The sequence below is a fragment of the Acomys russatus genome, chromosome 15 (assembly GCF_903995435.1).
Source record: "Acomys russatus chromosome 15, mAcoRus1.1, whole genome shotgun sequence".
NCBI lineage: Eukaryota > Metazoa > Chordata > Mammalia > Rodentia > Muridae > Acomys > Acomys russatus.
In genome coordinates this window covers 32,070,025-32,083,969 of record NC_067151.1, presented here as the reverse complement: position 1 = coordinate 32,083,969, position 13,945 = coordinate 32,070,025, and the positions used below count along the sequence as shown (strand labels likewise).

The following is a 13,945-nucleotide window of genomic DNA, read 5'->3' as shown; positions in this document are numbered from 1 at the left end:
CGTTCTTCTTCCCAGGTATCCCATAAAGAATGGGAGCTTTTCAGTGCTATTGAGTTCTAGTCCTAATTTCGCTGTAGCATTCTCTAGAGAGAGGGGGACAAGACCAATAGAATGGATATATATATATATTATCAAAGGCGTGGATTACACAGGAGGGGTTTGTGTCCTTGAAGCTCCCGGCACACTGTGTTTGTGAACCCGGCTATGTCCATGAAACAGGATGCCTTAGCAGTCCCATTTCCACACTGAAGGACTTGAAGAGCCTGGCAGAAACACTGCTTTTCAGTCCACATTAGAGGGTCCAAGAGGCTGCGTCTTGATGTTGGGGAGGACAGCAGCAGGAGCAACAATGGGACATATACACAGACTGTCATCTGGAAGCCAGGCTGGCAGCCCTGCTCCTTCCTGGTTTCTTTTTACATTTGTTGTTTATTTATTGTGTGTGTGCTCCTGTGTGTGGACTTCAAAGGCTCCACATCATTCCCAGGGATCCAGTTTGGGCTGTCAGTCTTGTGGGCAAGCCCCTTTATCCAATGAGCCATCTCCCCAGGCTTCTTTGGACCTCTTTGTTTTGGGATAACTTCTGGCTGGTTCTACCACCTGGGGGGGGGGTCTTATTCCTTCAGTTAGTACTTCCTGGGGCTGTCTCGACTGTCATGGGATTTAAGGTCCAGTCCTTAGGACCGGACTCCATCTGTGCAGCTGTGGGCATGTCACCTTCCATGCTAGAATGACAATTCAATGATGTGGGTTTTGGAGATCACTCATGCTCCTGTAAATAAGCAGAATAAACTTGCTGTTTCACGGAGCTATGCTGGCTGCTCTGCTGTTGGTGTCCTGTCTGGCGTAAGCTGACTTTGTTCACAACTTCCTAGAAAAAAAAAGTTTGCACAATAACATTGTGTTGTGTTTTTTGTTGTTATTGTTGTTAATATGCACAATCAGTTCACATGATCAGTTTAAAAATCTGACCAGAGCATTATAATTTAATGTGGGAAACTGAAGCATCACAGAAGGAAGTCAGAAAAACATAAAATTATCTCCTTTGCCAAGCATGGCAAGGTGTGCAGAGAAGAAAGAACTGTTGGTGTAATGATAAATTTTCATTTGAATTAAGGCTTGATGAGGCGGAAGCTACTCAAAGAAGTGATTTTTATCATAAAAGGCATATCTTATTTCAGGGCCCCATTTGGTTATTTCAATTCTTTTCTTTTTCATTCATTCTTTGAGGATTTCAATGTATTCTAGGTCTTATTCAACCCTCTTCCCCAATACCACATTCTCTCTTTTTCTCCAGCAATCTAATCTATGTAAAGACAGCATAGTGACCATAGACATCCCTGTAGATGACATCCTGACTGTACTCTTAAGCTCCAGTCCTAGGGATTGAGAGGATTGGAAAGAAGGCTCCAGAAGCAGCCGCCCTCAATGTTTAGCACAAGATCAAAAGGGACACAGCAAATTCCAGCCTCCAGGACAAATCTTGTCCCCTCCCAAGTCTTTCTGGCTCTTGTCAGGACTTGCTGCTAGGCTTCAGAGGGAGTTAGCTCAGACCTCCAGCCACCCCCAGCAATCTTAACAGCAGTTTTGCTTTCTGGAAGATTTCCAGGAAGTCACAAAGGCTACTTGCACCAGGAAGAACATCTTGCAAATTTTGGTCCTGGCTGGCTTCGGAATATCTATCACAGCAGCCAGGATGTTCCTGGACCTCAAGTGTCATTTTATATACGAAGGCATGAGAATTGGTAGGATGAAACCTATAGGAATTAATGTCATACCGAACAAAGAAAGTTTGCACTTCTGCGTCCAATTTGCGTTGCTGTAATGTTTCACAAAGTCCTTGTCACAAGTCACTCAGTCAGATGGCTTTGAGTCTACACTTTTTCTAAAATCTTCGGCTTCTAGTCGAGACAGTTCACATCTGCTAACCATTTCTCTGGTGATCACATCAATTTATACCCTTAGGCAGGTTGGTGACCTTTGCTTAAAGTTTGGAGCGCCTTTGGGATCGCTTTGAGAATTTAGGGGCGGATTTTTGTTTTTAAGCAAAAGCAGTAACAAGATATGTATCTATACATGCATGTATGCATATACACACATACTGATATATATGCATATACATCGCATACATGTGTGTAAATGTACGTGTGTGTATACATTCACTGTTTTTCAAATAAAGTTAACCAGCTTTGTGACTCAGTTTGCTGTTTGCCTGTCACCTCCACAGGTGCCAGGGTCTCCAGGAGTCAAGAAATGCTTTGATTATTTTTAAACCCCTCTTTCTGGTTGTACCCCCACCCCGGCTCCCAGTCCCTTCACACGTGACCAGGTCACCAGTGCAATGACCCCAGCTCAGAATCTCTCCTTGTGCTCCCTCAACGCCCAAGCCCCAGAGCCTCCCCGCGTTCCTTCCGCTTCCCGGAGCTCAGGGGTGCTGGTGGGAAGACCTATCCCGGGTCACTGGGGCACCGCGAGTTACCCTATAGTCCCCAGTCTTTCTCAGCTCCCCATGTTACACGTGGGGCGCCTGACCATCCTAGAGGGCAGAGATGTGGCCCAGGCCGCTCCCGCCCAGGGTCGGGAGCTCAGGAGGCAGGCGCCCTGGAAAAGGAGGTGGAGAAGGAGAGCGAGCCGCGCCCTCGGGCCGGCCAGGAGGGTGCCGCCGCCGCAGCCCGAGGGCCCCACGTCGCTCTCCCGAGCGAGCCAGGGTTCTCGGGAGCGGGCCGCGCAGGAGACGTTGGCGGGAGGGGTTCGTGGCTGTTGGGGGAACCGGCTCCTGGGGAACAGTCCAGGGCGGCCACTGTGGGCAGGTCGCCGTGCGCCCTCCCTGTGGACGCCGGCCAGAGGGGCGCCGAGTGGCAACGGGCCCTGCTGTGCGCCCTGCAGGCTGGGTCGTGCGGCTCAGGAGCCCCCGGCTGCGCGGTAGGCAGCGCCCCGGGGGCTGAGCATCAGCGGGCGGCGCTGTAGGTGAGTGGTCTCCAAGGCGATGAGGACTAGGGCGCACGCCCGCCGCGGTTGGCATGGAAGCGACGCGGCTGGGACTCAGGGTGGCCGCTGATTGGCTGGTTCAACAGACGCGGCTGGGTTGAAAGTCCTCACTGGCGAGCCTCGCAGCCTAGGCCGCCTAAGCCGGCGCCCCTGGAATCTCTCCGCCCGGAGTCCCTTCCCTCGGCTCCCGGCCCCGCCCGCCCCGGCCCGGCCCGGGTGCACTTGCTAATTGCCGTAGACAGAGAAGAACCCGAGAAGCAGAGCCGGCTGTGGGTTCCCAAGCAGGTTTGGGGAACTTCCTCAGGTGAGAAGCACCTGCTTGTCACTTGGGAAGGGAACTCACCTGACCGCTGTCAGGGATCCTGGATTTAGTATGAGGTCAAGAAGAGGGGAGAGGGGATAGGGAGAGAAAACAAAACAAAACAAACAAAAAATCCCAGGGATCCTAGGCTTGGCTTAGCGTCTCCCTCCTCTAAATCAATGCGCGCTGAGAATCTCAATGTGGAGTTTGGGCAGGAGCTCTCTGCAATCTTCAGCCTGGAGTCAGATTAAAGCCCATACAACCATTGTTTGGTTCTGAGTTGGTTGCTCTGATGCCTGTGCTGTCACTAGGGACTTGAATGTTTGTTGGGAAGTCTGAAAAATTGGTGGTGACTCTAGGGCTTGGCGCTCTTCCTTCCAGAGTTCTCTGTAGTCCTGAGTTCCCAGGTTGAGCGGTTGACTAACTGTGTCTTATTCTGTTTTCTGGATAGCAGCAGGCTGTGGCTTGCTAGGCGATGCGTCGCCAGGGCTCCAAGAGTGGAGTTGCTCTTCCTCCAGTGGGCCAAGGTCCTGATGCTTGTCAGATGCTCACCCGAGCTCAGCTCGGCCAGGATCCTCCACAGAGAACCGTGCTAGGGGTGCTGACTGAAAATGAGCAGTACAGGAGGACCTGTGGCCAGGTAATGAATGACCCAGGAGCACCAGGAAATATGCTATGGAGAAAGCTTGCTGTGGCAGTAAGCTTGTGTGTGTGTGTTGTGTATTCGTGCTTGTGTGTGTGTTTGCACACATGTATTTGTCAGAAACACCAGGGAAGATACTGTGGAGAAGGCTTGCTGTGGCAGTGTGTGTGTGTGTGTGTGTGTGTGTTGTCCCGCTCCCCCCCCCCCCATTAAAGACAACCGTCTAGTCTAGGGACCGTTTGGGTTAAACATATGTTAAGTAATTCAAGGGCTAGTCAAGGGTATGATGCAATTACTCTGGACTACAGCACTGGAGATGCTCTGGGCTAAGGTGAGCAGCAGGAGCCAGGCCACCAGGAGGCAACCAGGGAACGCCGTGCTGTGTTCAATGGGTGCAGCATGTGTGCCAGGATACACCAGCCTACTTTATAAAGTAAAAGCTGCTTCTTGACCACACATCTCCACCACTACAGACAAGGAGTGGACACTGAGATATTTCTTTTTTTTTAACTTTTAAAAATTAATTTATTCAGATTACAACTCAATTGTTATCCTGAGATATTTCTTGTCTGCTCTTAACTGACTGTAGGATCTTCCACTGAAGACAGAAAATTCAGACATTTAAGAGGAGAGATCTGAAACTGCAGTAACTTTTTTTTTTTTTTGAGATAGAACGTAAAATCTCCCTGAAGCCTGTTATTAGACAAGCTCTCATAATGAGGCTTCAGTTCTATATTTCAAGTCTATGGTACCCGATGGCTACAAGAGTCCAGTCAGCAGGTGGGTGGGATATGTTTTTACCCTCCCAAATGTTCTGGTGGAGGCTCAGCAGAAGCCCATCATCTGCTGCCTTCAAGCCCTCTGCTTTTTGATAGGATGGTGGGGATCCCCAAAATGATCCTTTTAATTCTTTGGGTCAAGTTGAGTGAAAGTAGTTTTAATAGAACTTGCTTAGCAATTGTTCACTTATTTAAACTTATAGCCCGAGACCTGAATTTGTGAATTGGAAGTGATGTCTGTACTGAATGGCCCTTTTTCCGCACTCACACTTGTGCTGCCTGGAGCCACTGCTTGGTGTCTCCTCCACACGCCTCCAGACTCTCCTGAGAAAGCCATCTCCTGCCTGGCTCTCCGTTCTTTTCTGTTTGTTTATTTGTTTGCACTTTGGTTTAAAATAATTTGATTTCCTTCTGCTCGTGTATGTACATGTACACCCGTATGCTGTATGTCTGTGAGGCATGCCACAGCATTCATGTGGAGGGCCGAGGACAAGTGTGAAAGCTCCTTTTCTCCTCCAAGGACTTGAACAGAGGTCACTGGGCTTGGCAGCAAGTGTCTAAGCCATCCTGTCGCCTCACCCCTTAATCTTCCATAACTCCTGCTCCTTCAGAATAAGGAAGAAGATGACTGCACCCTACTTTCTCCAGGGAGTAGGGGGAGTCTAGGCCAAGCTAGCTTTGAACTGCATAGCTCTAAGTGGCTTCAAATTCAGGCTCCTTCTATGTCAGCCTTCCTAGTGTTGGCATTACAGGCTTGTTTACTTTGAGCCAGCAACTAGAACCCTTCATGCTCACTTGTACCACTGCTGCCCTGTCCTGTGACAGATGTGTCCCAGCTCTTGTACCTCTGGGAAGTACCTCATGACTTCTTGGCTTTCAAGGCACCTCTCTAACAACTCATTTCCTTCTTCAATTTCTCCGCTCTGTGGGATCAAACCCATCCACGCACAGATGTGCGCCAATCGCTTCCCGTCTTCAACCTTGTTCAACCACATAGCTCTGTGCAGCTACTGCCCCAGGTACAGCAAGAATTCTTGGAAATTGGATATCTCAATAGTATGTGGTAGTTCAGCAAGGTGACAGTGCAGTATTCTCAGTTGCCTAGAAAAGTGACGTGCCTGGCCAGGCCAGCATAGTGGGTTAATTGACTGGATGGTCTCTGTTTCACATAATTGATCGTTCTTTCTTCTTTGATTTTTTCTCTTTTTCTTTTCTTTCTTTCCTTCTTTCTTTCTTTCTTTCTTTCTTTCTTTCTTTTTTTTTTTTGAGACAGGGCTTCTCTGTGCATCCTTGTATCCTTGGCTGTCCTAGACTTGCATTGTAGACCAGGCTGGCCTTGAACTCACAGTGATCCGCCTGTCTCTCTGCCTCCCAAATGATGAGATTAAAGGCATGCACCACCATGCCCAGCTCTGTTCTTTCTTCTTTGAAATTATTTCTTCTTGCTCGGCTTGGGGAGCAGTATTCACTATAGATGTGTTTTGCTGCACATTGCTTTTCCTCACTCAATGTCTTGCACACACTCACACACATGCACACACATGCACCAAGAGAAAGAAGGAGGGACGGACAGAGGGGGGAGGGAAGAGAGAGAGAGAGAGAGAGAGAGAGACAGGGAGGGAGGGAGGGAGGGAGGGAGGCTGGCATCTAGGAGCTGCCCAAAAAGTGTCCATTTAAAAAGTAACCACACACACACACACACACACACACACACACACACACACAGACAGACAGACACTCAGAGAGAGAGAGAGAGAGAGAGAGAGAGAGAGAGAGAGAACAAAACTCAAACCCAGTAGTAACATGAGCCATGGCTGGTTGTAACTTACCTCTTGGCATTTTTTCTTTAACATTTGATCACAAACTTTTTTCTTACTGAACACGTTTAACTTGCTCAATGGAAACTAAATTCATGTGGTGACATATGACCTGGAAAGTGGCATCCAATAAGCATCATGATTAAGTACAAGCAAAATGTTCACAGTCAATGGTGCCAGCATCTACAGGAGTCAAAGCCCAGCTGCCGAGGCTGCCTGACTCACCTGGCGTCCATGCATGACTCCCTCTTAGGCTTCCAGTTGTGAGTATTCACTATGACAGGGTACCATTGTTCTTGTTGTTCTTGCTGTAAGGATAAAAAAAAAAAAAAAAAAAAAAAAAAGAAACAATTTCCCCCAAGAGTAATGATGTTATACAAAAAAATTTTCATACCATGCAAGAAAGAGCATTTTGTAGAACAGGGTCCCACAGTCACCAAGTTTTCCAGAATAACTGGGAAGGAAATGCAAGCTTTATGGACACCTGGAAAGGGAAGTTGGGTGTTTAAGCAGAGGACGAGAGGGATTCAGTAACTAAGTATCAAGGGCATTGCTGAGTTCTTACAAAATAACTGCAAAAATTCTCTAAATGCAAAGGACAACTTGCAATTTTCCTCTTGCACACGATAACTAATCAATTCCAGAAGTGTATTACAGCTCTTCTTGTTTTTATAGTCACGAATTCTCTTTAATACCCATGTAAGGAAGATGATGAGTTCTAAGAATTCTTCCCGTAGGACAAATGTAAACAGAGTGAAATGAGAAGTTTCATAGGTTCGGCATCGGGAACTAGATGGCCAGCTTAGATACGTGTGCTTGTAATTTGTTCTTACTTTCCCAAGCTACTGCCTTGAGTGAGGTGCGTTCATCTTACTCACAGTGGATGGTGCATAACAAGTGATGTAACTGGGCCTTTTGTTTTATTTTTAAGGAGATCACAACAATCAGGTGTTTTTCTGGATCAGAAAATGTCTTCCCTGCAGCTGGAAAGAAAGCGCTCCCTGACCAAGGAGTCAGTGAGCCAGCCAAGCATGGATTTGACATCTATATGGATGATCCCGAGCAGGTGGAGCAAGATGGCTGCCCAGGGAGAGAGGGCATCGTATTTGAGGATGTGTATGAAGTAGACACCAGCATGCTCAAGTCAGACCTGCACTTCCTGCTGGATTTCAACACAGGTAATGAGATTCCCCCATGGCTGCTGGCACCCTGTGCTCACAGCTCTCTGTGGTGTTCCAGCAGCTGGCAACAGAGACATGAAGCGATGACAGTGTCCCTACAAGGGTGAGTGGACATGGTGAGCCTTTAATGAAATGACCCACCTGACCGACCTCGTTGCACCTATGCAGTTTCTCCAATGCTGGTCGACTCCACTGCCCATACCCAGTCGGAGGAATCGACGGATTTTGGTTCAGATGTGATTAATGTAACGGAATATGCGGAGGAGATTCATCGCTACCTGCGAGAGGCTGAAGTGAGTGCCCCGGCCCCAGGTTCAATATTACAAGCTCTTGACCATGGCCCCTAGCACGTGGCACCAACTGAGATCTTTAAAACACAAGGAACCTATAAAAGGAAAGAAAAAGAAAGTCTCCTCTTTATTGTGTGATAAAGATTGACTTGGCTGGGAATCAGAATCTCTCTGCTCTTGGCTCCTGAGATTTCTTCACAAAGTGGGAACAGTAGTAGGGAGTGGTGTCCTTGCTAGTGCAGCCATCTGAAGAACTGCACTCTTTTCCTCCACCAGGTAAGGCACAGACCCAAGGCTCACTACATGAGGAAGCAGCCGGACATCACAGAGGGCATGCGCGCCATCCTGGTGGACTGGCTGGTGGAGGTTGGGGAGGAATATAAACTTCGCACCGAGACCCTGTACTTGGCTGTCAACTTCCTGGACAGGTTTCTTTCCTGCATGTCTGTTCTGAGAGGGAAATTGCAGCTTGTCGGGACAGCAGCTATCCTCCTGGCTTCGTAAGCGTTACTTCAGCTTGTGAAATGCCACCTGTCAAAACACTTGATTTACCTCCTCCGTTTATTGAAGAAACGCACGCAGTGCTTGCAATTAAAATGATCCATACTTGTTTGATAAAAGGCCATACTCTTTGCAGATTAGCCAAGGAAATGCATCTTGCCCACATGCTTACTCTTCAGGTCAGATGTTTGAAGTGTGCAGAACGGGGTTCATTATCACAGCTGAAGCAGCCATCAGCTCAGACTCGAGCTTGAATTTGGCTGTTCTGCACTGCAGTCTCTTGGCTGAATTTTAATACAAGCAAAAATCCTATTTAGAGAGGTTTTGGTTTCATAAGCTCTGTGGTACTGATCTGGCAAACAGCACTGAGTAATACCGCTTGTTCATTTCGTTTGGTGGATGAATGGTTTAGCTGGTTCCTGCCACTGACTTCTAACAACACCTCATTGGGTGGGGAAGGAGATCTGGGTTGTGGCTAAATTGGCTTAAGTGATCTGTTGCCGAATGGTAATTTTTATTCTTCTGGCCTCAGATGTCTTAGTTGTTAATGTGGGGGGAAAAAAAAAAAGAAAGAAAGAAAAAGCAGGCTATCATTTTCCTTAAAGAAAGCAGAACAAAAATGAAGGAGAGAACAGTGATAATGAAATTCTATTGTTATTTTTCTCTTGGCTAATCAGTATTATTTGCTAAAAATTAAGGAAGTTGAATATTATCTTCAACCCTTCACCACCCCACCCCCCAAAAAAAAAAATAACGAAAAAATCAAAGCTGTGGGATTTTTTTTTTTTTCCTGTGATCGGGTTTAATCCTAGCATTCTTCTCACAAAGAAACTCCGTATCTATTCAATCTGCAGGGATCCAGCTGAAGTTTCTAGCCCTTTAGACTCAGTGTTTCAGAGTCCCCAACCTGCCAGGATTCCCAGGTCCTTGTCATACTCTCCTGGGCTGAGGAAAAGCTCACAGTGTGTTTATAGACCCCACACAGTTCTGTGACAAGTTCTGTGTAAACGAGAGTATAAAGTGAAGGAGCCCGCAGGGCCATCCGAGAGAACAGGAACTAGAGACGTGTGCTCCAAACCTCCCCCTCCCCTGACAATTCTTTACTTTCCCCCAGGAAATATGAAGAGATATATCCGCCTGATGTGGATGAGTTTGTCTACATCACCGACGACACATACACAAAGCGACAGCTACTAAGGATGGAGCATCTGCTGCTGAAAGTCCTGGCGTTTGATCTGACCGTTCCAACCACCAACCAGTTTCTCCTTCAGTACTTAAGGCGACAAGGGGTGTGCATCAGAACTGAGAACCTGGCCAAGGTATGCCATGGGACGTCCCAGGACATCCAGTGCCCAGGAGGCTAAAGCCATCCTCCATTCTGTGCGCCCCCCAACCAGCTTCCCATCTTTGTAGAGGTGAAAGGCAGTTAACATGACACCTGTTCACAAGACATTGCTGTTGATGGGATGTTGGCAGGTCACAGTCACATAAACTCCCTTGAGAGACACAGTTCGTAGGCCAGCAGTGCCTTTTAACAGGAGCAAAGTGAAGGCGGCCGAGTTTTGTTTGAGTCTTATTCTAACTCATTAGGTATTGAAGCATTATGAAATTTGCAGCACGTTGACTTAGTCACATTTTACTTGAAATTAGTTACATTCTGGTTTGGCCAATGAGCTTGCCATAGGATATCTGCAGTACACACGCTATGCTAAGATGAATTAGGATGATTTCAAGATTTTTCCAAGCATTTTTCTTCTGACATGTCTGCAATGGCATTGCTTGAGCTTGAGAATTGAATCAATTTGCCTAATAATTACTAGCTTTAATATGGCTGTGTCTTTGCCTTCTGACTGATGACTCTTCCTGTTCGAGACATGAGGTCCAAACTCCCTTATATGACCACCATAAAGTCTGACCTACTAGCAAAAGAAAGGAGGCACAGGGCTGGAGAGATGGCTCAGTGGTTAAGAGCACTGGCTGCTCTTCCAAAGGTCCAGAGTTCAATTCCCAGCCCTCTGGTGCCCTCTTCTGGCATGCTGGCACATATGCAGGCAGAATAATGTATAAATAATAAATAAATAAATCTTAAAAAGAAAAAAGAAAGAAAGGCAGACAGTGGTGGACTCATCGTTAGGTTCTTGTAGAATGAAAATCAGGCACTAATTGAAGACTCCGGCAATTCCACTTTTCCAGACAATTTTAGTCAAACTGGACCTGGCTGAGATTTCTAACCCACTGAGATTTTTCTCCCTTGTGCCTAGTATGTTGCAGAGCTGAGCCTTTTAGAAGCTGACCCATTCTTGAAATACCTCCCTTCCTTGATTGCTGCAGCTGCTTACTGCCTGGCAAACTATATTGTGAACAGACACTTCTGGGTAAGGCTCCTCCTTCTTCCTGGGTGGTGCACACTCAAGGCTCATACAAAATCTGTTCCGGGGTCTCAAGTTTCAGAATGGGCATAGCTCTTCTGAGGGAAAATCAGTTTCTGACAACTGGCTGCAAAACATCATTAGCACTCACCTGCAGCAACAACAGCAGCAGCAGCAGCAACACCAACAACAACCCCCTCCAAGTTCAGTCAGAACTGCTGGAAGCTCTCGGAGAGGATAGCTGTTAGTGTTTCTTGCCTCAGAAGGTGGCAAGATCAGAAACAGACCCCTGCATTTTGCCTTGAAGTCTCTCTGGAGTGCTAAAAGAAGTGAGATAGCTATTTTTATTTCTTAGGATACTTGACAAATATTTTTTAAAGTGTGTGTATGTGTGTGTGTGTGTGTGTGCGCGCGTGCGTGTGTGTGTGTGTTGGGTTCAGAAGACAACATTTAGAAGTCAGTTTTCCCCTCCCACCAAGGGCTGTCTTTTGACTAGGAATCTCTCATATTCTATGCCAATTCCTTAAGAAAAGAGCGAAAGTCTACCCACAAAGGAACAAGAAGAAAGAGGGATCTGCCCCTACACTGAGGGTTACAGCTGTAGACTGTGAGCAAACCTGTCAGTTTAGAACTCAGACTGAGTTACTAGTCTAAGATTTTTAAAGGCCAAACCTGCAGACCCTTGCGGATAGGAATGCACACTTGCCGAGGACGCAGTTCCCTCCACTTCACAATCATAATCAGTTACGTTCAGGTTTCTAACGTGTTATAAAGTTATGGGAAACAAAATTTCACTTCTGTTTCAATCAGCCAGAAACGCTCGCTGCGTTTACGGGCTATTCATTAAGCGAGATTGTGCCTTGCCTCAGTGAGCTGCACAAAGCGTGCCTCAGTATACCCCACCGACCTCAGCAAGCCATCCGGGAGAAGTACAAGGCTTCGAAGTAAGTGGGCACTCTCTCCTCCTCCTCCTCCTCCTCTTTTCTGGGTTGTTGTGGAATCAGAACTAAAAATAGACTAAGCTCTATCCTCCATTAAGCTGGAAAACAAGATTGCTAGCTAAATCAAGAGGAGGAGTTTAGAAAGGTCGAGGCACACAATTTGCGAGCGAGCGTTTGGCAACTACAGTTAGCTGTCTTCCTCCCGCCCCCTAAGACCCCTGGAGGCTTTCTGTAGCCTGCCTGGCATCCTTGGCTGACCTTGTGTTCTCATTTCAGGTACTTGCACGTGTCCCTCATGGAGCCTCCTGTGGTTCTTCCTCTGCAGTGAGTGGCAGAGCCAAAGCACCTCCAGAGTGCAACAGCCATAGCAGCAGGTGGCTCTGAGTTGTCACAGGTCTCTCTGAAAATTGGGTCAACTAATGTCAGCTGTAGATGACATCCTAAATGCGTAAATGTTAGGATCTCTTAGACTTTTTGTGGTTTATAATTTATATAGCTATAGTCAAGCATTTTAAAAGAATAAACGACTTGCTGTACGGCCATGTGTTAGGCCTATTTACTAGTGGGCAGAACCCACACTCCCAACGGACTCTTAGTTGAGAGTTATACACCTGTATGTCAGTGTATGTCATGGCTGTGTCAACACCATTCCGGGCTGGTCACATGCTTCAGTGATTAAGTGCTTTGAGGCAGCCAACCTTTCCTACAGGGCGACATTCTCTGTAGACCAGTGAAAGGAAAGAGTGATGGGACCTGAGCTGCCACTGTGTGTCCCAGCTTCCCTCTGCATCCAAGAATCTCTTGGGCTCAAAGACCTTTTTGGGGGCAGCACGGTCCACGACCAGTCTCATCTGGAAGGACCTTTTGTGACAGGTTGCCGTTATGTCTATCCAGGTTGGATTCAGGTAAGCCCCAGGCACAAATTTTAATCATAGAAGATACTTTGGAAGAGAGAAAAAGCAAATCTCACTACCAAATAACACGTTCAGATGATGAATCCAACACCTCTGCATATCTCCCTTGGGAGAAATCCAGCCTACACTTTGCTTGGGGTGGGGGATCGGCACGTGAGAATGAAAAGGAATGCATTTCGCCAGCTGGGCTTCCTTATTTCCCTCTCTTCCTGGCTGCTGCCCACATTCAGACACACCCAGAAGTGTGCTTTACTGACCTCAGTCTAAGCTGACTGTCAAGAATAACAATCGCCGGGAGTGTACAGTCCCTGGAGAGGCTGCTCTTCCATATGCGCAGGTGAGAGTCTAGACCGGGAAAGTTCTTAGAAGCAAGACAAGGAAGCCATCTCTCTCTCTCTCTCTCTCTCTCTCTCTCTCTCTCTCTCTCTCTCTCTCTCTCTCTCTCTCTCTCTCTCTCTCTCTCCAGACAGGATGGAAGAAGAAAAATAAATTTGGTCTCAAGGTGGTGTGGAGCTTGTTGGAGATTGAGTGAACTTTGAAAAAATGCTGTGGACCCATGGGTTTTGGAGCACACATGAGCCCTCTGGGCTGTGTGTCCCTCCCTCTCTGAGGAGGAACCCGCCTCTGAATCATCTCCAGGCCTCACTCCAGGGGGTTCTATCTGGTGAAATACAGGAACGATATGCTTTTTATATATAAAAGATTAGGTTCAGGTAGCTTTTGGAAAAGAATGAAATTGTATAGATTTTTAAGCATTAGTAAAAAAATTTAGACCCAAAAACATAACAAAAAACTAACCAAACACATTAGATACATACAAAATTGTCAAAGAATAATAAAAAAAAAACAAAAAACAAAAAAACTATAGTAAGTATTTTGTGATGGCTTTTAAGGCGCTCACAAGCCACTGGGTCAGTCACCCCCAAAAGGTCACCCTTTCAAGTTTCGATGAGGGGAACAAGTGTGTCCTAAAGCGCTTTGATATTTAGAATACAGTCTCACATGGGGAGACCTGCACCAGAAATAAATTCTGGGTATCAAGGACCTTTTAGTCTCATTTCCTAGTTTTAGCATGGCTGTTTTCCCTTCTCCAGAGTAGATGCTGGATTTCCCAGCCAGCTGTTTGTACTTGGTCATTGCCCCTCTCTCTGGCCCAGCTGGAGAAGGTAAGGGCAGCTGATTCTGGCTTTGGCTCGTCTGCCCCTTTCAAGATTTAAAATT

General features: G+C 46.9%; 1 protein-coding gene across 1 annotated transcript; it reads left to right on the top strand.

Moving 5' to 3' along the window:
- The first annotated feature begins 3,764 nt into the window (after nucleotides 1-3,764).
- Nucleotides 3,765-12,263, top strand: Ccna1 (cyclin A1). The gene is made up of 8 exons (XM_051157168.1): nucleotides 3,765-3,929; nucleotides 7,460-7,706; nucleotides 7,878-8,002; nucleotides 8,276-8,499; nucleotides 9,615-9,819; nucleotides 10,762-10,875; nucleotides 11,680-11,813; nucleotides 12,087-12,263. The coding sequence occupies exons 1-8, from the start codon at nucleotides 3,765-3,767 to the stop codon at nucleotides 12,136-12,138; spliced, it is 1,266 nt and encodes a 421-aa protein (XP_051013125.1). The 3' UTR covers nucleotides 12,139-12,263.
- Nucleotides 12,264-13,945: the final 1,682 nt, after the last annotated feature.

What these genes read in the sequence shown, in the direction of transcription:
- Ccna1 (XM_051157168.1), top strand. Translation starts at nt 3,765, where the DNA reads ATGCGTCGCCAGGGCTCCAAGAGTGGAGTTGCTCTTCCTCCAGTGGGC. An exon ending in CCTGCTGGATTTCAACACAG is followed by an intron (nt 7,707 to 7,877) that starts GTAATGAGATTC and finishes GCACCTATGCAG; the next exon opens with TTTCTCCAATGCTGGTCGAC. An exon ending in GCTACCTGCGAGAGGCTGAA is followed by an intron (nt 8,003 to 8,275) that starts GTGAGTGCCCCG and finishes TTCCTCCACCAG; the next exon opens with GTAAGGCACAGACCCAAGGC.